Here is a 27,882-nt window from a genome sequence, read left to right on the forward strand (position 1 = left end):
TTGCCCAGGCTGGAGTGCAATGGTGTGATCTTGGCTCACTGCAACCTCCGCCTCGTGGGTCCAAGCAATTCTCCTGCCTCAGCCTCTTGAGTAGCTGGGACTACAGGCGCACACCAAAATGCCCGGCTAATTTTTGTATTTTTAGTAGAGATGGGGTTTCACCATGCTGGCCAGGCTGGTCTCGAACTAGTGACTTCAGGTGATCCGCCTCCTTGGCCTCCCAAAGTGCTGGGATTACAGGCGTGAGCCACTGCACCCGGCCAGAGCCAGGTGTTTGTTAAATTTACCAGTCATATATCAGACATTATCAGATATTTATCAGACATATCTGGTTATTATAATTATTACTGAAATGAATAACGACTCATTCGTTCTGGGCAGATACAATGCACATCCGTTTGCCTATTTTTACTAATGTGACTGCTCATTTGAGTCAGAACCAGCCAATTCAACAAAATGGTTAATTGGTTTCCCCACCCCAACCCCATGTTCAGAGGCCGTGGGCCTCGCTGGGAGTTCTGTCTCACAGTGTTGTAAGAGGGGACCCAACTCACTCAAAATGCTCCACTGGCCACATTTCTCAAGGTCGCCACTCACCCGCCTTTAGAAACAGGAAGCCTGTCCCTTGCTTCCTCCAAGCAGAAGATGTGTCAGCAGTTCCAAGGTGCACAGGAGCTTTCAAGAGTCACCCTCATGGTGAGATGGTGAGTTTGTCACACATGAGCTGGTTTCTTACCTGGATCTGTCTCTGCATGGGAGCTGGCATCCTGTCGCTCTTCTTGAGACTGAGTTTGCCACATCCAGGAATGCTCAGGGCAAACTCGTCTGTGGGGACACCAAACCCACCCCCACTGCCAAGTCTCCACCCTGGCCCCTGCCAGGACCCCCTAGCACACCATGAGGGTCCTCTGGTAGGCCTTGCGGGAGCGACACGGGGCAGTGAGAAGATTCTGGCTTCTGGACAGCCGTGGGTCATGAGCTTCCCTGGAAAAGGGATGGTTGCCTAGAAATGACGCCAGGGTCTCTGCCCCGTGGGCTGACTAGAAAGGGGAAGTGGCCAGGATGGGGCTCACTGTCTCTAGCAGTGGGTGAGGGCCTGTGAGTGAGGAATTCCTCTCACCAGCTGTGCCTGAGCCGCAGCACTCCAGCCACTGCTGTCTCCTTAGCTGCTCACATATGGATACTTTCACAGTTCAGGTAAGCATCTCGGCTTTCCAACGGACAGTTTCCTGCTCTCTTCACAGCAGACATCTGCCAGCGCCGGCATCAGGGCATGTGTCCCTGGGAGCCACCAATCGGCACTGGGCCAGGGGATTGCAGCCTGGGGCCCTGGTACGACTGCTGTGTAGGGTTGGAGAAAAACTTGCATTGAAGGATCTGCTCTACTGGTAAGTGGCTGAGTGACCTGAGGCATCACTTCACCTCTCTGGGCCTTTTCCTCATGTGTGTGTCAGGGGCGATGAAGAAGTCTACCTCTTGGATTGAAAGGAAATAATGACTGGGAATGAGAGGTCTCAACTGTAACGAGTTACTCTCACTTTCTGGATGCCGATAGTGTGTTTTGGGACTTGATATGTGAGAAGACTGTCATGGTGCTATGCTGGAGGTGGGGGTGGGAGCGAGGCACTGACTGTGTCAATTTATTTATTTTTATTTTATTTTGAGATGGAGTTTCACTCTTGTCGCCCAGGCTGGAGTGCAGTGATGCAATCTCGGCTCACTGCAACCACTGCCTCCCGGGTTCAAGCGATTCTCCTGCCTCAGCCTCCTGAGTAGCTGGGATTACAGGCACCCGCCACCACACCTGGCTAATTTCTGTATTTTTAGTAGAGATGGAGTTTCACCATGTTGGCCCGGCTGCTCTTGAACTCCTGACCTCAGGTGATCTGCCCGCCTTGGCCTCCCAAAGTCCTGGGATTACCATGGTGTGAATTTAGGCTACGTCTTGGGGCTCTTGGATGAAAGACCTGGAACACCTCCAGTCTTGGTAGCTTTGTCATTGCATCCCTGCTTTCAGCAGTTCATTAGGCACCTTCCCTTCCAGAAGCCTCGAGATCAAAGTGTGTTGGGCTGGCGTGAGTTCTCGGTGGAGCCATCTGCTTTCGCCCTCTGGAAAAATTATTTCAAGAAGAGATCTGGGTTTGGCTTTGCCATAGCCACTCCCACTGCCCAGTGTATCCACTTGTCCCCGAGGTCTTGGCCATGAAGCAATGTGGAGCGCAGGCTTCACTCTGCTTCAGTGGTAAATAACTACTGAGACGCAGGCGGGGCGCGGTGGCTCACGCCTGTAATCCCAGCACTTTGGGAGGCCAAGGCGGGCAGATCACGAGCTCAAGAGATCGAGAACAGCCTGGTCAACATGGTGAAACCCCGTCTCTACTAAAAATACAAAAATTAGCTGGGTGTGGTGGTGGGCGCCTATAGTCCCAGCTACTCGGGAGGCTGAGGCAGGAGAATCGTTTGAGCCCAGGAGGTGGAGGTTGCAGTGAGCCGAGATTATGCCACTGCACTCCAGCCTGGTGACAGAGCAAGACTCCATCTCAAAAAAAAAAAAAAAACCTACTGAGAGGCTTAAAGCAAGGAAGGGACAGGGTCACACTGGTATTTGGCAGCCAGTGGGGAGCCAGGTGGGGGCTAGGGGCCAGCGAAAATGGAATGGTCCAGGTACAGAGATGAGGACTTGGACTACATTTGGAGGCTGACAGGCTGAAGCAGGGTGGGGATGGGGCCATGGGAGATACAGGAATGAGGCGAGGTTTCCGGTCTTTCCCAGAAATGAAAGTATAGAGAAGGGGAGAAGAGAGGCTGGACTCCTTTTAATGACCCTGCCCTGCACTTCCCCATGCACACTTGGGTTTTAAGTTGCCAGTGACTATCCACATGGCCATTTCTGGTGCTGACATCAGCGAGAAGGACAAGTGGAGCGAGGCTCAGTGGCTCACGCCTGTAATCCCAGCACTTTGGGAGGCCGAGGCAGGTGGATCACTTGAGGTCAGGAGTTTGAGACCAGCCAGGCCAACATGGCAAAACCCCATCTCTACTAAAAATACACAAAAATTAGCCAGGTATGGTGGTGCGTGTCGGTAATCCCAGCTACTCAGGAGGCTGAGGCAGGAGAATAGCTTGAACCGGGAAGTAGAGGTTGCAGTGAGCTGAGATTGCACCAGTGGAGTCTAGCCTGGGCGACAGAGCAAGACTCCACCTCAAAAAAAAAAAAAAAAGAAGAAGAAGAACGAGTGGGAACAAGGCCTCACTGAGCATGAACAGAAACAGTCTGGGAATTAGAGACGAACTGGGGCAAGAACTGCTCATGCCAACTGGCCTAAATTTCTCTACAGCCTCTCAGACCCTCGAGATCTAGGCTGGGATTAGTTCGAACCCTCATTCCAGGCCTGCCAAAGTCCAAAGCCCTCCTCAGGACTTCTGTGGACTCCTGAGGAGCCCACCTCTTTTTCCGTGGTCAGTAATGGGCCTGCAGCCTCTGTGGGTAAAACTGTTTATACTGCACTGTTTATATTCCACCCCTTTCTTAGTTCCCCACACCCCCCAGAACAAATCTGCTCACAAAAGCATTGGCAGATGCAGCAGACTTTAACGAAGACTCAGCGGGAGGCCACCAGAGGGGCTTGTAACACATCAGTGCAAACAACTGCACACAGAACATAACACGGCCCTGCTCTGAAAATGTCTTTGCCACCCCGTCCCTGGGCACTTTCTATCAGTTCCTCATCTTGATACCAAATGAGGCCCATTCTGCTCATTGCACAGTAAGCCAATCACTGAGGTGACCAGTTTTTTTTTTTGTTTTTTTTTTTGAGATGAGTCTCACTCTGCCACCCAGGCTGGAGTGCAGTGGCGTGATCTCGGCTCACTGCAAGCTCCGCCTCCTGGGTTCAAGCCATTCTCCTGCCTCAGCCTCCCGAGTAGCTGGGACTACAGGTGCCCACCACCATGCCCGGCTAATTTTTTGTATTTTTTTAGTAGAGACGGGGTTTCACCGTGTTAGCCAGGGTGGTCTTGATCTCCTGACCTCGTGATCCACCCACCTCAGCCTCCCGAAATGCAGGGATTACAGGTGTGAGCCACCACGCCCCGCCGAGATGACCAGTTTTGCAGCAGAGAATGCGTTTATTCATGAGGCAGCCAAGTGAGGAGATGGGAAAACAGGTCTCAAACCCACTTCCTCAAAGATGGGGTTTAGAGACGTTGATGGGACAAAGAAGCAGGTGGCCTAAGGTGTGGGGAAGGTGATTGGAGGGAAAAGTAGGACATCGGCGATCTGTGCAAGCCTAGTCAAGCTTCGTGGTTCTTCACAGGATGCAGGTTCACAAAATGGTGGCATTAGCATGATTAAGGATGGAGTTTTTGGTGCTCTGACATCAAACGTCACCTACTGGACACTCACACAGACCAAACTGAAGGATTGATGGTCATAAGTGGCTTGAACTGGATAAGAGCTGACCCCAAGTTCCTGAAAAACAACTTTTCTTTTCTTTTCTTTTCTTTTTTTTCTTTTCACTCTCGTCACTCAGGCTGGAGTGCAATGGCGTGATCTTGGAGGCTCACTGCAACCTCCACCTCCCGGGTTCAAACGCTTCTCCTCCCTCAGCCTTCGAGTGGCTGGGATTACAGGCGCCCACCACCACACCAGGCTAATTTCTGTATTTTTAGTAGAAACGGGGTTTCACCATGTTGGCCAGGCTGGTCTCGAACTCCTGACCTCAGGTGATCTGCCTACCTTGGCCTCCCAAAGTGCTGGGATTACAGGCATGAGCCACCGTGCCCGGCCCCTGAAAAACAACTTAAACAACCATTACTATGATGACCTATACGTCAGAGATGTTATCCAGCAGGAAGCTAGTGGAAGTCCAGTTAAATACTGCTTAGCTACATGACTTTTAGCTATATAGGTTTTTTTTTTTTTTTTTTTTAAAGACAGGGTCTCACTCTGTAACCTAGGCTAGAGTGCACTGATGGTGATCACGGCTCACTGCAGCCTCAACCTCCTAGAGTCAAGCCATCCTCCCACGTCAGCCTCCTGTGTATCTGGGACTACAGGCACATGCCGCCACATCTGGTTTTTTTGTTTTGTTTTGTTTTTTAATTTTTAGTAGAGAGAAGGTCTTGCCGTGTTGCCTAGGCTGGTCTTGAACTCCTGGGCTCAAGTGATCCTCCAGCCTCGGCCTCCCAAAGTGCTGGGATTACAGGTGTGAGCCACTGCCCCCAGCAGCTATATAGGTTTTAAGATCAACTAGAAGCAAGTGACTAAAATCCAGTAGGGTAGGTTAAGTTCTGCAGGCCTAATCTAGCCCTTGGGTTCACTCCCACCTTTGCACCATCCTGCTGCCTTCCCTTCTCATCTTTCCATCCCTTCTTCTCATCACCTTCCCTCCCAGAACTCCAAATTCTCCCCCTCTATAACCCAGAGGAATTCAACATTCCCCAGTTCCTACCAGCAAACTTCATTCCTAGCCCAGCCAGCGTTGCAGATCTGCAGATCCTCTGCAGGGAGAATAGGGGGCTCTCCTGGTCGGTAGCTGCCCTTCTTAGAAGACACTTGTGATTGTAAATAGAACTTGGTTGGTTTGCCCTTAATAATGCCTCATGCTTGGTGATCTTCTGCACACAGAGCTCTTTTGCACGCATCATCTCTTGGAAGCTGTTCAGAAGCCTGCAAGGAGATGTTAAGCGTCTTATTCCAAGTGCAACAGCTAAGTGGGAACAGGAAACCTATTCCCCCTGGCCAGGTGCAGTGGCTCATGCCTGTAATCCTGGTACTTTGGGATGCTGGGGCAGAGGATCACTTGGGGCCCAGAGTTTGAGATCAGCCTAGGCAATATTTTTTGTGTATCTACAACATTTTTTTGTCTCTACGAAAAGGAAAGGAAGGGAAAGGAGAGGAAAGGAGAGGAGAAAGGAGAGGAGAAAGGAAAGGAGAAAAAGAGGAGAGAAGAAAGGAGAGAAGAGGAGAGGAGAAAGGAGAGAGGAGTGGAGAGGAGAGGAGTGGAGAGGAGAGGAGTGGAGAGGAGAGGAGTGGAGAGGAGAGGAGCGGACAGGAGAAAGGAGAAGAGAGGAGAACGGAGATGGGGGGAGGGGAGTGGAGGGGAACTTGTTCCCTCGATGGCCAGCCTAGGGCCCTTCAGTGCTTCATTTATGTGAATACGTGTATACCTATCACAATGTAAATTATATTTCTTACTGAAGATCTTCTTTTAAAAATGCTAAATAGGCTGGACGTGGTGGCTCATGCCTGTAATCCCAGCACTTTGGGAGGCCAAGGCGGGTGGATCACCTGAAGTCAGGAGTTCAAGAGCAGCCTGACCAATATGGTGAAACCCCATCTCTACTAAAAATATAAAAATTAGCTGGGCATGGTGGCGTGCGACTGTAGTCCCAGCTACTTGGGAGGCTAAGACAGGAGAATTGCTTGAACCGGGGAGATGGAGGTTGCAGTGAGCCGAGATCGCGCCACTGCACTCCAGCCTGGGCGACAGATCAAGACTCCGTCTCAAAAAAAAAAAAAAAAAAAGAAAAAAGAAAGCTAAATAAACCCACAGTCTCAGAAATTCCTGGTGAAGGAAAATGTGATTTCTGTCCCTGACACCCTGGAAATGCCCTTTGGAGAAATGAAAGTGAAGCTGACGTGGTGACTGCCTTCAGCTGCTCTCCCACTCACCTGCCCTCTTCCCTGTGGAAGGTCTTGCCAAATCCTTTCCACTGAAACCACCCAGAACTGCAACAGGCTTACTCATTTTCCTTGAAAATGTCATGGACAACTAGAGGAATGGGGAGAAACAAAGGGGAAGCTGGAACTCCACCTCCCCAGCATTGCATTGCCACTGCTTCCCAGCCAGCCTCTTGACCCCAGTAGCCAATGGCCAGTGCAGGACGGGGAGCCTGCCCAGGGTCGCGTGTCCAGATGAGGCTTTGGAATTAGACTGCACAGCACAGGAATTTCAGGTACTGGACCCAAAGTGACTTCTGCCTGCATTCTCGGGTGGGAGGTCCATCTATAGCAGGGGAAAGAGACTGGGGCATCATCCATTCATTCGTATATTCACAGATATGTATGGTATGTCCTGCCCCAGGTGATGTTCTAGGCGCTAGAAACACAGTGGTAATTACAGACAAAGCCTCTGCTCTTACGGTGCTTGCCCATCAGTGTGGGAGACAGACAAGGAACAAATAAACAAACAGAACAAATACACCAAGAGACAACTGTCACTGTCACAGGCTCAGTTGGAAGAAAAATGCATTTCACTTTTTTTTTTTTTTTTGAGACAGGGTCTTGCTCTGTCACTCAGGCTGGAGTGCAGTGGCACAGTCATGGCCCAGTGTAGCCTCGAACCCCTAGGCTCAAGCAACCCTCTCACCTAAGCTTCTTGAGTAGCTGGGACTATAGGCATGCACCACCTTGCCTGGCAAATTTTTAAATTTTTTTGTAGAGACAAGGTCTTGCTATGTTGCCCAGGCTGGTTGCTAACTCCTGGCCTTCAGTGATCCTCCTGCCTCAGCCTCCAAAAGTGTTGCGATTACAGGTGTGAGCCACTGTGCTCAATGCATTTCATTTTCGTTTCTTTGTCTGTTTTGAGACAAGATTTGGCTCTGTCACCCAGGCTGCAGTGCAGTGGCGTGATTGCAGCTCACTACAGCCTCAACTTCCTGGGCTTCAACAATCCTCCCACTTCAACCTCCCATGTAGCTGGGGCCACAGGCACGTGCCACCATGCCCAACTTATTTTTCATTTTTTAAATTTTTTTTGGAGAAGGAGCCTAGCTCTGTCGCCCAGGCTGGAGTGCAGTGGCATGATCTAGGCTCATCACAACCTCCGCCTCCCAGTGTCAAACAATTCTCCTGCCTCAGCCTCCCAAGTAGCTGAGATTAGAGGTGCACACCACCACACCTGGCTAATTTTTGTATTTTAGTAGAGACGGGGTTTCACCATGTTGACCAGGCTGGTCTTGAACTCCTGACCTCATGATCCGCCTGCCTCGGCCTCCCAAAGTGCTGGGATTACAGGCATGAGCCACTGCGCCCAACATATTTCACACATACATATTGCAGGGGTAGTGATATCCCTTCACATAGCTGAGGAGTTCTTGGGATGCGGTAGGCAAGGAGAAAGGATGGCCTCAGGAGAGAGGCTCCACCAGCTGAAATTGTGAAGAAAGTGCCATGGGAATGGGGGCTGGGGGCTGGGCTGGAAGGTGGAGGAGTTGGTGCGTGCTGTTGGACTGCTCTGTTCAAGCTGGACCCCTCCCACCTCAACCCCCACACTGTTGACTTTGCCTCCCACCTCAGAGGAAATGGAAACTTAGGTGTGAGCTCTCAACTTCCTGCACCCAAGCCCCTTCTCTCTGGTTCTATTCGGTGTCACTCCCTTCTCTAATCCTTGTTCCCTTTTGAAAGTTCATTCTGGGTGGGCAGGGTGGCTCACGCCTGTAATCCCAGCACTTTGGGAGGCCGAGACGTGTGGGTCACTTGAGGTTAGGAGTTCAAGACCACCCTGGCCAACATGGTGAAACCCCTGAGTAGCTGAGGAGGAGCTTAACCTCCTGAGTAGCTGTGACTACAGGTGCATGCCACCACGCCCGGCTAAGTGTAAGAGTGTGTGTGTGTGTGTGTGTGTGTGTGTGGTGTGTGTGCGTGTGTGTATAGAGACAGGGTCTTGCTATGTTGCCCAAGCTGATCATGAAATCCTTCCTGGACTCAAGTGATCCGCCTGCCTTGGCCTCCTGAAGTGCTAGGATTACAGGCATGAGCTACTGCACTCGGCCAGTGCAAACACTTCTTTGCGATCCTTCAGTAGCCCTCAGTAGTCCTGTACTCACAATCTTTTCGGCCCTCTGTGGCCACAACTCCAGGCCTGCTAACACAGGTAGGATCCAGCTTCCATACCTTCCCAGGGCCTGAACTCGGTCATGCAGCCATTGCGTACTCCCTGTTTTCTGTACTCTCTATCATCCTTCCCCAGGGCTTCCCCTCTCTGGAAGCACCTTGGCCATTAAACCAGCCTGGTGGCCTAGAGGACAATCTACTGGAACTAGGATGTGATTCTCTTAGGCCCCCTCTCTCAGCTGCCCTCTCTCAAAAAGCAAGCTCTCCTTGGTTCTATTGAAAATGTGTCGGCTGGGCGTGGTGGCTCACGCCTGTAATCCCAGCACTTTGGGAGGCTGAGGCAGGCAGATCACCTGAGGTCAGGAGTTCGAGACCTGCCTGGCCAAAATGGTGAAACCCCATCTCTACTAAAAATACAAAAAAGGCCGGGCGCGGTGGCTCACGCCTGTAATCCCAGCACTTTGGGAGGCCGAGGCGGGCGAATCACGAGGTCAGGAGATCGAGACCATCCTGGCTAACACGGTGAAACCCCGTCTCTACTAAAAATACAAAAAATTAGCCGGTGAAGTAGCGGGCGCCTGTAGTCCAGCTACGGGGGGGAGGCAGGAGATGGGTGACCGGGGGGCGGAGCCTGCAGTGAGCGAGATCGCGCCATGCACTCAAGCTGGGTGAAAGAGCAGACCCTTCTCAAAAAAAAAAAAAAAAAAAAAAAAAAAAAAAAAAAAAAATACAAAAAAAATTAGCCGGGCATGGGGGTACACACCTGTAATCGCAGCTACTCGAGAGGCTGAGGCAGAAGAATCGCTTGAACTGGGGAGGCGGAGGTTGCAGTGAGCCGAGATCGCGCCATCGCACTCCAGCCTGGGGGACAAGAGCGAGACTTCATCTCAAAAAACAAAAGAAAAGAAAAGAAAAAGTGTCTCTCTGCGGTCCATTTCATTTGTAAGAACAAAACTAACAAAAAATATTTACTACTCTGAGTAGTTCTGAAAATGACCCGTGGTTTCACTTTCTGACATCATTCCACTTCCTCTTTCCCAAGAAACTGATGATAATGAAATTTCCTTGACCTTGAAACCTAAGCAATAGTTTTCCTTGGAAGCTACACTACATGGTCAATTTATTCTTTTCAGTGTCATCAAAGTAAATGTACGTAGTGCAAAAATCAAGTAATGCAGAGAGTTTATAACAAAAAGCAACAGCCCCTGTCTTCCCGCCTCGTCCTTCCACGCAGTCACAATCCAGATACAACAGCTTTGAATGCGCAGGTTGTGGTATTTATCTCTATCGCTCTAAAGAGTATTGTTTCAGGAAAAACTCTGCAAACGGTGTTTTTTCTCTGTTCTCACGGCACCACAACAATCATCAACACAGAAAAGGGCTTCTGTGATCAAATGTGTGAGGGTTTTTCCGCCACACACCAAGCAGTGAACACCAGCTGGGTGTTCTCCAATTCAATGCCAGCACTATAGACCCAGAGATAGTATCAGATCTCACAGCTCAGTCCCCAAGACTGCTGCCCCCAACTCCCCAGATGTCGGTCGCAAGTCCGGGCCTCTGGAACTTGAGAGCAACCAGCTTCAAGTTGGGGTTCTCACGACTCCCTCTTTGAGATCAGTGTTTTGTTTTTTTTGAGATGGAATCTTGCTCTTGTTGCCCAGGCTAGAGTGCAATGGCACAAGCTCGGCTCACCGCAACCTCTGCCTCCTGGTTCAAGCAATTCTCTTGCCTCAGTCTCTAAAGTAGCTGGGATTACAGGCGAGCACCACCATGCCCAGCTAATTTTTTGTATTTTTTAGTAGAGACGGGGTTTCACCATGATGGCCAAGCTGGTTTTGAACCCCTGACTTCAAGTGATCCGCCTGCCTCAGCCTCCCAAAGTGCTGGGATTACAGGCGTGAGCCACTGCACCTAGGCTTTGTTTTGAGATGGAGTTTTGCTCTGTTGTCCAGGCTGGAATGTAGTGGCATGATCTCAGCTCACTGCAACCTCTGCTTCCTGGCTTTAAGCAATTCTCCCGCCTCAGCCTCCCGAGTAGCTGGGGCTACAGGCGCGTGCCACCACACCCAGCTAATTTTTGTATTTTTAGTAGAGACAGGGTTTCGCCATGTTGGCCAGGTTGGTCTTGAACTCCTGACCTGAAGTGATCTGCCCGCCTCGGCCTCCCAAAGTGCTGGGATTACAGGCGTGAGCCACCGCGCCCGGCCGTGTTATGCAGTTTTATTGGAGGTTTGATGGTAACAAAAGGCGACACCACGGCATAACCTAGGTAGCAATTTAAGGCTGGACCTGAGGTATTACTGTCCTAGAAACGCCTTGGTCATTTGCCACTACAGCAGCTTCCTAACCAGGCTCTGACTTGCCGCTCTCTTCTTGACCTCTCTCTCTGCTGCTAACCTTTTCCAAGACTTTCCCCCTCTCTGGTCTGTCAGCTTCCAGCCCTCAAATGCCTGTTAACTCTCATGCAGATCAACTCAGTTTGCCCTATATCTTCAGCTTCACCCTTCTGACCATATCTCACTCAAAGAGACCCATCCAGCTATTTTTCTAACCCTCACCTCAAACAAAAGCTCTCAAAATTTCTCTCCCCTGCTATGCATTAAGTCTGACTTGTCCTTGTGATTAAAAACAACTGGCTGGGCACAGTGGCTTGTGCCTATAATCCTAGCACTTTGGGAGGCCGAGGCAGGCGGATCACGAGGTCAGGAGTTCGAGACCAGCTTGGCCAACATGGTGAAATCCCATCTCTACTAAAAATACAAAAATTAGCCAGGCGTGGTGGCACACACCTTTAATCCCAGCTACTCAGGGGGCTGAGGCTGAGGCAGGAGAATTGCTTGGGAGGCAGAGGTTGCAGTGAGCCGAGATCATGCCACTGCACTCCAGCCTGGGCGACAGAGTGAGACTCCGTCTCAAAAAACAAACAAACAAACAAACAAAAAACCGGCCTGGTGCAGTGGCTCACGCCTGTAATCCCAGCACTTTGGGAGGCCAAGGCGGCCGGATCACGAGGTCAGGAGATCGAGACTATCCTGGCTAACACGGTGAAACCTGTGTTACTAAAAAAATACAAAAAAATCAGCCGGGCATGGTGGCGGGACGCCTGTAGTCCCAGCTACTTGGGAGGCTGAGGCAGGAGAATGGCGTGAACCCGGGAGGCAGAGCTTGCAGAGAGCCCAGATCGTGCCACTGCACTCCAGCCTGGGTGACAGAGCGAGACTTCGTCTCAAGAAGAAAAACAACAACCCTGCAGTCAATTATTGCTTTAAATGGCACCTTGCCCCTCCTGCTGCATGTCTGAAAGAGCAGTGATGATGTCTACCATTTCTAGAGGGTCCACTAGGTACATGCTTGATCTCCAGTCCTCACAAACCTCAGTGAAGTAGGAGGTACCATTCCCATATTACAGATAAGGCTCACAGAAGGTCGAGTGACGTGCCTGAGGTCCCCCAGGTGTTAATGAGTAGGGTATGGCTGTGAACCAGTGCCTGATTCCTAAGCAGATGTCTGCATCTCTACACAACACAGTAGATTAGCTGGGCGTAGTGGCTCATGTCTGTAATCCCAGTACTTTGGGAGGCCAAGGCAAGTGGATCACCTGAGGTCAGGAGTTCAAGACCAGCCTGGCCAACGTGGCAAAACCCCATCTCTACTAAAAATACAAAAATTAGCCAGGCGTGGTGGTGGGTGCCTGTAGTCCCAGTTGCTCTGGAGGCTGAGGCAGGAGAATCACTTGAACCCGGGAGGAGGAGGTTGCAGTGAGCTGAGAGCTGAAATCACGTCATTGCACTCCAGCCTGGGCGACAGAGTGAGACTCCGACTCAGAAAAAAAAAAAAACAACCCACAGTAGATAACTGCCCCTCCACCCAACCCCAGGATGTCTTTCATTCATGCCTCATTCTTCTCTCTCCATTCTTCTCAGGATTCCACTGCAATGAGTTGGTGGAGGAATAATTTCTGGATCATCTTAGCTGTGGCCATCATCGTTGTCTCTGTGGGCCTGGGCCTCATCCTGTACTGTGTCTGTAAGTGGCAGCTTAGACGAGGTAATGGCCATCTTACCTAGGCAGGTGGAGGGAGGAGCCAGGTGGTAATCGGTGCAGTAGAGCTCCTTTAGGGCAAGCAAATCAATCCTGGGCCTGAATGAGCTGAATTTTGGATTAAGCATCTTGCATTCTGGGTTTGAGTCCTAGCTCTGCCACTACATTATGTCTCTAGGTCTCAGTTTCCTCATCCACATAGTGAAAGGAGGAATGTCAACTAATCTCCAAGAGCCCTTCTAGCCCTAATCATCTGGGTGAAAGCAGAATCTGTTTCAAGGCACAGTATGCTCAAGTGCTTTTTCTTCCCTATGTGGCTACTGATCACAGCATCTTGCGAGAACACAAGTATATGGAATATTAAGAACTGTCTTGGCTGGGTGCGGTGGCTCATGCCTGTAATCCCAGCACTTTGGGAAGCTCAGGCGGTGGGATCATCTGAGGTCAGGAGTTCGAGACTAGCCTGGCCAAAATGGCGAAATCTCGTCTCTACTAAAAATACAAAAATTAGCGGGGTGTGGTGACGGGTGCCTGTAATCCCAGCTACTCAGGAAGCTGAGGCAGGAGAATCACTTGAATCCGGGAGGCAGAGGTTGCAGTGAGCCGAGATAGTGCCACTGCACTCCAGCCTGGATGACAAGAGTGAGACTCCATCTCAAAAAAAAAAAAAAGAACTGTCTTGAGGAATAAAATATGGACTCAACCCACAGCCAACATGTTTGGCCACCTCTGATTGCCTTCTCTGAGGCCATACTCTGAATTTTCTGGTATTACCTAGACCAGAAACCTCTTGGCACCCTCAGACATAAATAAGTAGACTAGGGATTAATACTAACTTTAGATTATCTGTAAGTGGGGTTTCCACTTTCCTGTTCATTTCCAGAAACATGAAAGCCTTGATTCGATGGTGTGTTATCTTGACTTCTCGTTCTTTTAAATAACGACCTGGCCAGGCACGGTGGCTCATGCCTGTAATCCCAGCACTTTGGGAGGCCAAGGCGGGCAGATCACAAGGTGAGGAGATCAAGACCATCCTGGCTAACATGGTGAAACCCCGTTTCTACTAAAAATACAAAAAAAATTAGCCGGGTGTGGTGGCAGGCACCTGTAGTCCCAGCTACTTGGGAGGCTGAGGCAGGAGAATGGCATGAACCTGGGAGGCAGAGCTTGCAGTGAGCCGAGATCGCATCACTGCACTCCAGTCTGGGCGACAGTGTGAGACTCCATCTTAAAAAAAAAAAAAAGTTTTCATTCCCACCAGGTGCAGTGGCCCACGCCTGTAATCTCAGCACAGCACTTTGGGAGGCTGAGACGGGTGGATCACTTGAGGTCGGGAGTTCAAGACCAGCCTGGCCAACATGGCGAAACCCCCACCTCTACTAAAAATACAAAAATTAGCCAGGTGTGGTGGCAGGCGCCTGTAATGTCAGCTACTCAGGAGGCTAAGGCAGGAGAATCACTTGAACCCAGGGAGAAGAGGTTGCAGTGGGTCGAGATTGCGCCACTGCACTCCAGCCTGGGCAACAAGAGTGAGGCTCTGTCTGGGGGGGAAAAAAAAAGTTTCCATTCTCAAATATGGACAAAAGAATGACCCTGAACTAGAACTTTACCTACTTTCTTTTTATGCTCAACCATTCCTATTAACAAGCAGGCTATAATTTATAACAACTTATATGTCCAGCACATTACAGGATACAAACTGCTTTTCCGATGCTTTATCTGATTTCCTCCCAACCACACTTTTGATTATTCATTCAACCAACATTTCTAAGTGACACCTAAGTGCCAGGCACAGAGGAAATAAACACCACCCACGCTGTGGCTGCCCTCACTGGGTTAGTGCAGAGGCTCTGTGGTCAGACAGTCTGGGTTCAAAGTCCAGCCCTATCATTTATTAACTCTGTGTCCCTAAGTGTGTTTTCTCTGGGTTACATTCGAAAATCACAACTTTTGCTAATTCTTCTTCTATGAACATGCTTTTCCCCCTCTTAGGCAAGAAATGGGAAATTGCCAAGCCCCTGAAACACAAGCAAGATGAAGAAAAGACGTATGAGTAAGTGGGGGGGAATCCTTCCGCTTTTTACTGTTGAGAACTGCCTGTTCCCTTCCACCCTTGCCCCTCCACTACTGTACCAGTATGACTGAGACATCTGCATTTCCTGTAGAGCTGGTGAGACGTCACACCTGCCAAATCTCTCCACATAGGGGCAGAGACTCAGGACATTGTCGATGCAGGGCAAGTCCTCCCGCCTCTCATCTCTCTCTCTCTCTTTTTTTTTTTTTTTGAGATGGAGTCTTGCTCTGTCGCCCAGGCTGGAGTGCATTGGCGCCGTCTCGGCTCACTGCAACCTCTGCCTCCTGGGTTCAAGCAATTCTCCTGCCTCAGCCTCCCAAGTAGCTGGGATTACAGGCACCCACCATCACGCCTGCCTAATTTTTGTATTTTTAGTAGAAATGGGGTTTCGCCATGTTGGCCCGGCTGGTCTCAAACTCCTGACCTCAGGTGATCCACCCGCCTTGGCCTCTCAAAGTGCTGGGATTTTAGGCGTGAGCCACCAGGTCTGCCTGGTAGTTCTTTTTTTTTTTCCTTTTTTTATTTTTTGAGATGGAGTCTAGCTCTGTCACCCAGGCTGGAATGCAGTGGCGCAATCTCAGCTCACCACAACCTCTGCCTTCCGGTTTCAAGCAATTCTCCTGCCTCAGCCTTCCAAGTAGCTGAGATCACGGGCACACGACAGCATATCCAGCTAATTTTTGTATTTTGTATTTTTAGTAGAGACGGGGTTTCACCGTGTTGGCCAGGCTGGTCTTAAACTCCTGACCTCGTGATCCACCCACCTTGGCCTCCCAGAGCGCTGGGATTATAGACGTGAGCCACTGCACCCGGCCTCTTTTTTTTTTTTTTTTTTTTTGGAGACAAGGTCTTGCTATGTTGCCTAGGCAGCTCTAAAACTCCTGTGGGTCTCAAACTCCTAGGCTCAAGCAATTCCCCCACCTTAGCTTCCCAAGTAGCTGGGATTACAAGCACATGCCACCGTGCCCAGCCTACTCTCATCTATTCTGACAAAGGTCACAGGTTGGGCTCTGTGTTCTGGGCCCAACGCCTGGTCTGTACTTCTTTTCTTTTGATGGATTCCAAATATAGTCCTCCGAAAGCTACTGTGCTGAAGAAAAACATGCCATCCACTTTACTTTTGTGTTTTGTGATCTATTTGGGGCTTTATGACCAATATCTGCGTTGGGGATCTCCAAGGCCACTCTTAGGCTTGAGAATTCACTAGAAGAACACACGGGACCCAGAAAAGCTATTTTACTCAACAATTACAGTACATTATGGCGAAAGAATACAGATTCAAATCAACAAATGAAAAAGTGTCTAGGCCGGGCGCGGTGGCTCAAGCCTGTAATCCCAGCACTTTGGGAGGCCAAGGCAGGCGGATCACAAGGTCAGGAGATCGAGACCATCCTGGCTAACACGGTGAAACCCCGTCTCTACTAAAAATACAAAAAATTAGCCGGGCGTGGTGGCGGGTGCCTGTAGTCCCAGCTGCTCGGGAGGCTGAGGCAGGAGAATGGCGTGAACCCGGGAGGTGGAGCTTGCAGTGAGCCCAGATCGCGCTACTGCACTCCAGCCTGGGAGACAGAGCAAGACTCCGTCTCAAAAAAAAAAAAAAAAAAAAGAAAAAGTGACGGAGTGTGGGGTCTAGCGGAAAGCCGGCAAAGCTTGCAGTTGTCCTCTCCCAGTGAAGTCACACAGAGAGCCCCAGTTCTCCCAGTAACAATGTGTGGCAACAGACGTGAAGCACTGCTGACTGGAGAAGCTCACCTAAGCCTTGGAGTAGAGTTTTTCTTTTACTGGGGGTTAGTCATGTGGGCATGGAATACCTGCATTTAGCTTTATCAAATTGAGAAAACATGGCCCAGGGCCCCAGGCAAACAAAAACAGGCATTCACCATAAACCACATTATAAACATAAACCATCTGGTGTGGCTCAAGGCTCCCAGATATACAAAGACACTCTCTATTTACTTACGAGATGGAGTCCCACTCTGTTGCCCAGGCTGGAGAGCAATGGCGTGATTTCCGCTCCCTGCAACCTCTGCCTCCCAGGTTCAAGTGCTTCTCCTGCCTCAGCTTCCTAAGTAGCTGGGATTACAGGCACCTGCCGCCATGCCCGGCTAATTTTTGTATTTTTAGTAGAGACGGTGTTTCACCATGTTGGCCAGGCTGGTCGGGAACTCCTGACCTCAAGTGATCCACCCACCTTGGCCTCTCAAAGTGCTGGGATTACAAGTGTGAGCCACCATGCCCGGCCTCAAAGACACTTCTTTTTTTTTTTTTTTTTTTTTTTGAGACAGAGTCTCACTCTATTGCCCAGGCTGGAGTGCAATAGCATGATCTCGGCTCACCACAACCTCTGCCTCCCAGGTACAAGCGACTCTCCTGCCTCAGTCTCCTGAGTGGCTGGGATTACAGGCACGTGCCACCACACCTGGCTCATTTTTTGTATTTTTAGTAGAGACGGGGTTTCACTATGTTGGCCAGGCTGGTCTCAAACTCCTAACCTTGTGATCTGCCCATCTCGGCCTCCCAAAGTGCTGGGATTACAGGCGTGAGCCACCGTGCCTGGCTGGAGACACTCTTATTAGGGAGGATATTCCAAGGGTTTAGAGATTATTTCCCAGGAGCCAGTCAAGAGCCAGTCCTTTCTTTGGAGTATACACACTATCTAAAACAAAACTTACACTTGGGGCAAGGTGCAGTGGCTCATGCCTGTAATCTCAGCACTTTGAGAGGCCAAGGTGGGAGTATCACTTGAGGCCAGGAGTTCAAGACCAGCCTGGACAACATAGTGAGATCCTGTATACAAAACATTTTTAAATCTATGCTTTTCTAAAATGGCTTTTGTTGTAGCTTCAGGGATCCAGCAAATAAGACTCCCCCTGTCTCCATCAATTCTGATCCCTTTCAAGAATAAGACAAATGTGTCAGGTAGCCAGGTGACTAAAATATTGCCTTTTTTAAGAATAAAACTGCCGGGCGCGGTGGCTCACGCTTGTAATCCCAGCACTTTGGGAGGCCGAGGCGGGCGGATCACGAGGTCAGGAGATCGAGACCACGGTGAAACCCCATCTCTACTAAAAATACAAAAAATTAGCCGGGTGTGGTGGCGGGCGCCTGTAGTCCCAGCTACTCGGAGAGGCTGAGGCAGGAGAATGGCGTGAACCCGGGAGGCGGAGCTTGCAGTGAGCCGAGATTGCGCCACTGCACTCCAGCCTAGGCGATAGAGCGAGACTCCATCTCAAAAAAAAAAAAAAAAAAAAAAGAATAAAACTGGGGCCAGGTGCGGTGCGGCAGCTCACACCTGTAATCCCAGACTTTGGGAGGCCGATGCAGGCAGATCACCTGAGGTCAGGAGTTCGAGACCAGTCTGGCCAACATGGTGAAACCCTGTCTCTACTAAAAATACAGAAATTAGCCGGGCGTGGTGGTGTGTGCCTGTAATCCCAGCTACTTGGCAGGCTGAGGCAGGAGAATCGCTTGAACCCAGGAGGTGGAGACTGCAGTGAGCCAAGATCGTGCCACTGCACTCCAGCCTGGGTGACGAGTGAAACTCAGTCTCAAAAAAAAAGCAAAAAAATAAAACTGGTATTGGCCAGGGGCAGTGGTTCATGCCTATAATCCCAGCACTTTGGTAGGCCCAAGTGGGAGGATGGCTTGAGGCCAGGAGTTTGAGACCAGCCTGGGCAACATAGTGGGGCCCCATATCTGAAAAAAATACCAAAATTAGCCAGGTGTGGTGGTGTCTGCTTGTAGTCCCAGCTACTTGGTAGGCGGAGGTGGGAGGATTGCTTGAACCCATGGGGTTGGGGCAGCAGTGAGCTGTGATGGTGCCACTGCACTCCAGCCTGGATGTCAAAGTGGGACCCTGTCTCAAAAAAAAACAAAAAAAACCACACAAGCAAACAAAAAAGAATAAAACTGGGATTGCAGAATGTGGCTCTTTTCTGTGAACTAGTGAGTTTCCTAATTTGGAACCGGGTGACTTTCCTGCCCAGTTCACAGGCAGCTCCGGAAAACCTCAGGTCTCCCCCACCAAGTAGACCCCTCTCTCTGAATGGCAAAGACCAGAGCAGGATTTGTGAATTCTGCAGTCAGGCCAGCTCTGGGGGAGAAAGTGAGAGGAGCTAGACTTTTCCCAAATTTAGCAGTCAGATGAGTTGCTTTCTTCTCTTAGGAAGAGCTACAGAAGGGTGGTGAGAGCCGCCAGTGGAGCTCTACCCCCATGTCCCTGTCTGCGCTCAACCCAACAACCTAAAAATGTTCATTCATTCCCAGGGGGACTTTATAGCATATAGGAGTCAAATCAGTGTACCTAGGGGGATGGAGGCCCAAGTAAGGAAGTTTTGTTAGAGTTTATCTTTTAGTTAAAACTTTGTACCAAAGTATAATACAAATACAGAAAAATGGAAATACTAAGTGTACAACCTGATGAATTTCCATGAACTGAACAGACCCAGGTAACTGGCACCCAGATCAAGAAATAGGATATTACCGGCACTTCAGAGGCTTACCGTATACAGCCTTTCAACCATTACATCCCAAAGGTAATCACTGTCTGTGATAGTATAAATTAGCTTTTTGGGTTTTTTTGTTTGTTTGTTTTTGAGATGGAGTCTCACTCTGTCACCCAGGCTAGAGTGCAGTGGCGCAATCTTGGCTCTCTGTAACCTCCACCTCCCGGGTTCAAGCGATTCTTCTGACTCAGCCTCCCGAGTAGCTGGGACTATAGGTGCGTGCCACCACACCTGGCTAATTTTTGTATTTTTAGTAGAGACTGGATTTCATCATGTTGGCCAGGCTGGTCTCGATCTCCTGACCTCGTGATCTGCCTGCCTTGGCCTCCCAAAGTGCTGGGATTACAGGCGTGCGCCACCGTGCCCGGCAGCTTTTTGGTTTTTATGCAATCTATTAATGGCATCATACGGTATATATTATGTGGTGTTTGGCTTTTTTGCTCAACATCATTTTTATGAGATTCATTGTGTGTAGTTGTAGATTGTTCATTCTTTTTTTTTTTTTTTTTTTGAGACGGGGTTTCGCTCTGTTGCCCAGGCTGGAATGCAGTGGCGCAATCTCGGCTCACTGCAAGCTCCGCCTCCTGGGTGCACGCCATTCTCCTGCCTCAGCCTCTCTGAGTAGCTGGGACTACAGGCACCCGCCACCATGCCCGGCTAATTTTTTGTATTTTTAGTAGAGACGGGGTTTCACCGTGGTCTCAATCTCCTGACCTCGTGATCCGCCCGCCTCGGCCTCCCAAAGTGCTGGGATTACAAACGTGAGCCACCACGCCCGGCCTGATTGTTCATTCGTGTTGCTATAGAACATTCCACCGTGGGAGTACACCACTATTTATTTATTTATTTATTTAGAGACAGGGTCTCACTCTTAACCAGGCTGGAGTACAGTGGTGCAATCATAGCTCACTGTAACCTCAAATTTTGGGCTCAAGTGATCCTCCTGCTTCAGTCTCCTGAGTAGCTGGGACTACAGGTGTATGCCACCACAACCAGCTAATTATGTTGATTGTTTGTAGAGACTGGGTCTCCCTGTGTTGCCCAGGGTCTCCCTATATTACCGTCAAACCCCTGGGCTCAAGCCATCCTCCCTCTTTCGCCTCCCAAAGTGCTGGGATTACCGATGTCAGCCACCTTGCCCAGTCACTTTACCATAATTAATCTATCCATTCTACCGCTGATGGGCATTTGGGTTGTGTGATGGCAAATTTTATGTGTCTGTGCTTCTCTGGACAACCCAGACTAACACAGGTTGTGTCCAATTTGGAGCTGTTATGAATAGTGTTGCTCTGAACATTCTAATGCATGTTTTGGTGAACAGATGCGAGCATTTCGATAGGCTGTAGACCCAGTAGTGGAAATGCTGCCTCAAGGCGTGTGTACATTCTGCTTTAGGAGTTCATCTGCTTTTGTTTTTTGGGGGGGTTTTTTTGTTTGTTTTGAGACAGAGTCTCGCTCTGTTGCCTAGGCTGGAGGGCAGTAGCACGATCTCGGCTCACTGCAACCTCCGCTTCCCAGGTTCAAGCGATTCCCCTGCCTCAGCCTTCTGAGTAGGTGGGATTACAGGTGAGCATCATCATGCCTGGCTAATTTTTGTATTTTTAAGTACAGACAGGGTTTCACCATGTTGGCCAGGCTGGTCTTGAACTCCTTGACCTCAGGTGATCCACCTGCCTTGGCCTCCCAAAGTGCTGGGATTACAGGCGTGCGCCACCATGCCTGGCTCATCTGTTTTGCAAATAGAAATACATCTGGTGCCTACCTCTCCTAATCCAGCTCAGGTGAACCAGGAAGGTGTGCTCCATGCTCTGAATTATAGCACTTTATTTCCCTCCCCTCAGTTTCAGCCATTTCCTGCGCTAGAGAAAACGGTTTCATTAGGGTGCCAGTTACAAATGGGATCCAGGACCTACAAAGGAAAGGAAATGCTCCCAATTCGTAGAGACCAAGATTTGAATGTTCAACCCATTGACTTTCCTTGACGTTTTCTCTTAAATCTGCTGGGAGCAGGCATGACCCAAACCAAACACTGATTCTCTCTCTAGGAATGTTCTTAATGAGTCGCCAGTTCAATTACCGCCTCTGCCACCGAGGAATTGGCCTTCTCTAGAAGACTCTTGTAAGTATATTTTACTGGTAGCAGTTTCATTTAGGGTAAGATAACAAGTTTATTAAGGTGTCTTTTTTTTTTTTTTTTGAGATGAAGTCTTGAAGTCTCACTCTGTCGCCCAGGCTGCAGTGCAGTGGCACAATCTCAGCTCACTGCAAGCTCCACCTCCCAGGTTCACGCCTGTTAGCCAGGATGGTCTCTCCTGACCTCATGATCTGTCCGCCTCGGCCTCCCAAAGTGCTGGGATTACAGGCGTGAGCTACCGCGCCTGGCCCCTATCAAGGTGTCTTAGATAGCTCAGGCTGCTGTAACAAAAATACCACAGACTGGGGTGCTTACGCAACAGAAATTTGTTTTCTCGTTGTTCTGAGGCTGGAAGCCCGAGATGAGGCTGCTGGCCGATTTCTGTGAGGTTTCTGGTGAGGGCTCTCCTCCTGGCTTGCAGACAGCTGCCTTCTTGCTATGTCCCCACAAATGGACTTTCCTTGGTGCATTCAAGCTGGGGAAGAGCATCAGGGAGTCAGATTTCTGGTGTTTCTTCTTACAAGGACACTGATCCTGTTGGATCAAGGCGTCATTCCTATGGCCACATATAGCCTCACTGGGGGTTAAGGCTTGAACATGTGAATTTTGGGGGGACACAAACATTCAGTCTGTAACACTAGGATTTATAGATGCAGCATCCTGATTATTTTATTTTTGAGGCAGAGTCTTGCTTTCTCACCCAGGCTGGAGTGCAGTGGCATGATTTCAGTTCACTGCAATCTCCACCTCCTAGGTTCAAGCTATTTTCCTGCCTCAGCCTCTTGAGTAACTGGGATTATAGGCATGCACCACCACACCCAGCTAATTTTTTATATGTTTAGTAGAGACAGGGTTTCACCATATTTACCAGGCTGGTCTTGAACTCCTGACCTCAAGTGATCCACCCGCCTCGACCTCCCAAAGTGCTGGGATTACAGGCATGAGCCACCACACACAGCCAGCATCCTGTTTAAAAGAGACAGCCAGAGGCTGGGCACAGTGGCATATGCTTGTAATCCCAACACTTTGGAAGGCCAGGGCGGGCAGATGACTTGAGCTCGGGAGTCTGAGAACAGCCTGGGCAACATGGCAAAATCCTATCTTTACTAAAATTAGCCAGCGTGATGGTATACACCTATAGTCCCAGCTACTTGGAAGGCTGAGGTGGGGGGATCGCTTGAGCCTGGGAGGTCTGCAGTGAGCCATGATAGCATCACTGCACTCCAGCCTGGATGACAGAGTGAGAGCCTGTCTCAAAAAAAAAAAAAAAAAAAAAAAGGGATGAAAAGGCAAAAAGGGAGCAGAATAAGTACCGACGCACCCAACAGCCTGATATACGGTGTAAATTCATGTTCAAATCCTGGCTTGGAACATAAACAGAAAGAAACATGGGGTGTCCCTAGGCCTCTCACTTCCTATCAGAAAAACTCTGCCTGGTTCCTTTGACTGGAATGTTCTTCCTTAAGCTCTTTGCATAGCTGGATTTTCCTCATCCTTCAGATGTCAGCTCAAAAGTCACCACCTCAAAGAGGCCCTCTCTGTCCACTCAACCTAAAGTAGTTCTGCTAATTTCCTTTATGAAACTGACAGTTACCCAAAATTGTCTTATTTACTTATTGTTCATTTGTGTATTATTGATCTCCTCCACTGGAGTATAAACTTCAGGAACACAGGAACCTTTCTTGTCCACCACTATTAATATTTATCCACTACCTAGAACAGGGCATGAGGCTCAGTCAATACTTAAGAAAAATATTTTGATTGGATAGATAAATAATATTAGCTAACATTTACTCAGCGTGCGCTGTGTTTCAGGTCCCACACTAAGCACTTCACAGGTATTAGCTCATTCACTCCTCACAACAACTCTACAAGCCAGGTACATTTTTTTTTTTTTTTTGAGACGGAGTCTCGCTCTGTCGCCCAGGCTGGAGTGCAGTGGCGCGATCTCGGCTCACTGCAAGCTCTGCCTCCCGGGTTCACGCCATTCTCCTGCCTCAGCCTCTCCAGTAGCTGGGACTACAGGTGCCCACCACCAAGCCTGGCTAATTTTTTGTATTTTTAGTAGAGATGGGGTTTCACCGTGTTAGCCAGGATGATCTCGATCTCCTGACCTCGTGATCTGCCCGCCTCAGCCTCTCCCAGAGTGCTGGGATTACAGGCGTGAGCCACCGCGCCCAGCCCAAGCCAGGTACAATTTTTTTTTTTTTTGAGACGGAGTCTCGCTCTGTCGCCCAGGCTGGAGTGCAGTGGCGCAATCTCGGCTCAGTGCAAGCTCCGCCTCCCGGGTTCACGCCATTCTCCCGCCTCAGTCTCCCGAGTAGCTGGGACTACAGGCGCCCGCCACTGCGCCCAGCTAATTTTTTGTATTTTTAGTAGAGATGGGGTTTCACCATGGTCTCGATCTGCTGACCTCGTGATCCGCCCGCCTCGGCCTCCCAAAGTGCTGGGATTACAGGCTTGAGCCACCGCGCCCGGCCGCCAGGTACATTTTTATTCCCCTTTGACAGATGAGGATGCTGAGTCACAGATAAGTTACTTACCTATAGTCACACAGCTAATGACTGCTGGAACCTGAACATGAACTCGGGTCTGTCAAACTGCAGAGTTCTGCAAATAGTGGCATTTCAGGTTTTCTTAGGAAAAGATGAGATTGTGGGAGAGGCAGTTCCAATCCCCATCAAAGATGGAGCTGAGCTGTTTCATCATCCTTCTATTACTTATGGACCTGTTCTTTTTGTTTGTTTTTTGTTTCTTTTTCTTTTTTCTTTTCTTTTTTTTTTTTTTTTTGAGACAGAGTCTCGCTCTGTTGCCCAGGCTAGAGTGCAATGGCACAATCTTGGCTCACTGCAACCTTTGCCACCCGGGTTCAAGCAATTCTCCTGTCTCAGCCTCCCGAGTTGCTGGGATTACAGGCACCCACCATCACGCCCAGCTAATTTTTGTATTTTTGTAGAGACAGGGTTTCACCATGTTGGCCAGGCTGGTCTCGAACTCCCAACCTCAGATGATCCGCCCACTTCAGCCTCCCAAAGTGCTGGGATTACAGGCGTGAGCCACTGCCCCCAGCCTCCTATGAACCTGTTCTGTACTAATTCCACCTTTTGAAAACAACGCCATCCCCTTTCATCTTAGCAGAGAGATTTGTACATAAGCAATTACAGAGAGTCCTGGAAAACAGTGTAAGTCACTGGAAGGGATGTGCCAAAAAGGAAAGATGATTTGTTTCACTTCCTTGTGAAAATTAGGATCTGTAACATGACAGCACTCATATGACTACTGGGCTCTGGTCTGTTTCTTTTCATCCATTCTTTTCTTTTTGGAGACAGGGTCTTACTATATTGTCCAAGCTGAAGTGCAGTGGCGTGATCATGGCTCAGTGTAGCCTCAACCTTCTGGGCTCAGGAGATCCTCTTGCCTCAGCCTCCCAATTAGCTGGGACTATAGGCATGCACCATCACATCTGGCTAATTTTTAAATTTTTCTGTAGAGACGAGTCTCCCTGTGTTGCCCAAGCTGGTCTGGAACTCCTAGGCTCAAGTGATCCTCCCACCTTGGCCTCCCAGAGTACTGGGACTACAGGGGTGAGCTCTTGCACCTGACCTGGTCTGTTTCTTTTCTAAGCTTTTGCTTCATGGTTTCCATGCAGTGCAGTCTTAGGCAGAGAGATATGGGAGTCAAGATGTCTGACTAATATTTTCCATTTACTCACTTGGGTGATCCTGAGACTGTCAGGTCTGCGTCTAAATTTCCTCTGTAAAATGGGGATCTGGCCCACTAGAAGTGGAAAAATCACTGAAACGTGAAAATCACACTGAGCCACTGCATTCAAAAATATAAAAACACACGATAGCTTTGCATCTAAGGAACTTTTTGTGTATTCTAGCCCCACAGGAAACCCCAAGTCAGCCGCCTGCTACATACTCATTGGTAAATAAAGTTAAAAATAAGAAGACTGTTTCCATCCCAAGCTACATTGAGCCTGAAGATGACTATGATGATGTTGAAATCCCTGAAAATACTGAAAAGCATCATTTTGAAACAGCCATTTCTTCTTTTTGGCAAAGCTGAAGAGGGTTCACACGACTTATTTTAAAACAATCAAGAATGGTTGAACTTCAGTAGGTCTCTGGGCCCTGAAAGCCAGTGGTGATTTTATGAAGCTCTGTAAGATAAAGCACTTCCCAAACCTTAGATGAAGACACCCCTGCGACCAGATGACTGCAGCCAGAGGAGAGACATGGGTGCTCAGCTCTGAGGACTGAGAGGGCTCAGCCTTGTGCTGTTGAGGAAAGTTTCCATGGGAAGGACCATGGGGCTCCATGGCTCCCACCTGTGAGAAACTACTCATTTCTTGGCACTCTTTCCCCCTTCATTCCCTTTGGTTTGCATGGTTCTGAGTGATATTAAATCTCAGCATTTGGTTGTGCAGACCCTCCCAGGCTCCCATCCCCAGCAAGGCCCTCATCAAGCATGCTGGTCTTCACCCTCTCACCCCACCCACCTCCTGCACTGTGAGGCTGTGGGTGAGTTATAGCTGAGTGCTCTTGTGCCCAGGTTCCCACACCACATCTCACAAATTTGCAAGGGCAGGGAGTACCTTTTGTTCCTGCGAACCCTCCCCACCTAGACACCCTGCAAACCCCAATGCCTTTATATGATGTAGGCCAAATTGACCATAGAGATTTGAGTTTTCACCTAGGTTTTTGCCCCGTGCTTGCAAGTTGTACTGTAACAATGGACAAAGGACAAAAGTTACCTTCTGATTTACACCTAGAAGCATCATTTTGCAATAGGTGTGTTGGGGGTGCTACAGGAAAAATAGATTTCCCCCAGGAAAAATCATGGGGAACAGGAAAGAAAAGGGGCATGTAACAATGGCATATTTAAGATGAGAGTTCAGGGGCCTTAACATCCCCTGTCCATCATTTTTATCAGTACTTCCTCGAGTTCTAGGAAAACAGCCTCAAGCCCCTTCCTTCCAGATCACTGTCCCTGGGCATCTGGGAGGAGGCAGAAGGTCCAGTGTGATGTGCTGCAGCCAATGAGATGCCAGGGACGTGGGCTGCTGTCTTGTTAAACAAGTGTCCTAATGGGGTCAATGAGGCCCAAGTCAGCTTTGTAGGCTCTTAGATCTCATCAATTCCTGCTAGCTGATCTGCCAGAGCCCTGGGACTTGACTCATTCTAACTATACTCACAAGATGCTGGTTTCTAAGTAACCTCTGGGAAATCTGGCAAATGAACAGCCTTGCAGAGAGAGCACGGTGAACCTGGAAAGGCCTGAGAGTGACTCTTAGACTGAGCTTTCCCTCAAGAGATGGGAAAATGTGTTCCTCCCATTTTCAAGCTTTCTCTCTCAATCAACGCTGGATCCAGCACTGGGGACCTGGGCTTCCTCCCTGGTTCTCTCTTTCTAGACTCTATGAAGGCTTCCACCTTGCTATTAATACCTCCTTGGGAGGCGGAGGTGGGCGGATCACCTGAGGTCGGGAGTTCGAGACCAGCCTGACCAACATGGAGAAACCCCGTTTCTACCAAAAATACAAAATTAGTCAGGCATGGTGGCGCATGCCTGTAATCCCAGCTACTTGGGAGGCTGAGGCAGGAGAATCGCTTGAAACCGGGAGGCAGAGGTTGCAGTGAGCCGAGAACATGCCATTGCACTCCAGCCTGGGCAACAAGAGTGGAACTCCATCTCAAAAAATAAAAATAAATAAATAAATAAACCCTCCGTATGTTAGGCCAGTAGTTCTCTAACTATGGCCTTATGGGACTCTGGTATCCCACTAGCCAAAGAGAGGACTCTTCCCAAATTATAGAATAAAAATAAGCCAAAGGATTGGAGTGTTTCAAACACATGCTTTCTTCTTATAAATGTTCTGTAAACCCTCCAAAACAAACAAACAAAAATAATAATAAAATAAAATGACCTTCGCTATGGTCCCTCTTGCCGCTCTGCACAACGCCATTCCTCTGTATGAAACATTCTTCCCCACCTTTGGATCCTTCCCATTTCATCTTGGCTACCCTTTCCTCATGATCCAACTTGGGTTAGTGCCTCCTGGACGCTCTCCTTTCATAGCATTTGCATGTTTATTATCGCTTATCTGTCTCTCTCCTCCACTAGACCCAAAGCAACATGAGGGCAGGGAATGTGTCCTTCTCTCCTCTACTGTTTTCCCTGTTCCTAGCACAGTGCCCAGGCACATTGTAGATGCTCAATAAATATGTTGAATAATCAATTGGATTGAATGAATGAATCAATGAACTCCTCTGAGCTCTCACGG

General features: G+C 49.2%; 1 protein-coding gene across 2 annotated transcripts; it reads left to right on the forward strand.

The window, feature by feature from the left end:
* The first annotated feature begins 284 nt into the window (after positions 1 to 284).
* On the forward strand, positions 285 to 27,837 carry SCIMP (SLP adaptor and CSK interacting membrane protein). Of its 2 annotated transcripts, none has more exons than XM_003274559.4 (5): positions 285 to 1,197; positions 12,763 to 12,886; positions 14,873 to 14,933; positions 21,505 to 21,578; positions 25,480 to 27,837. In XM_003274559.4, exons 1-5 carry the CDS (start codon positions 1,177 to 1,179, stop codon positions 25,662 to 25,664), a joined length of 465 nt encoding a protein of 154 aa, XP_003274607.1. In that variant the 5' UTR covers positions 285 to 1,176; the 3' UTR covers positions 25,665 to 27,837. The 2 variants fall into 2 exon arrangements, with proteins under 2 accessions (XP_003274607.1, XP_004091583.1); XM_004091535.3 differs by having other exon boundaries at positions 12,763 to 12,865.
* Positions 27,838 to 27,882: the final 45 nt, after the last annotated feature.

The sequence above is a fragment of the Nomascus leucogenys genome, chromosome 19 (genome assembly GCF_006542625.1).
Source record: "Nomascus leucogenys isolate Asia chromosome 19, Asia_NLE_v1, whole genome shotgun sequence".
In the NCBI taxonomy this organism is placed as follows: Eukaryota; Metazoa; Chordata; class Mammalia; order Primates; family Hylobatidae; genus Nomascus; species Nomascus leucogenys.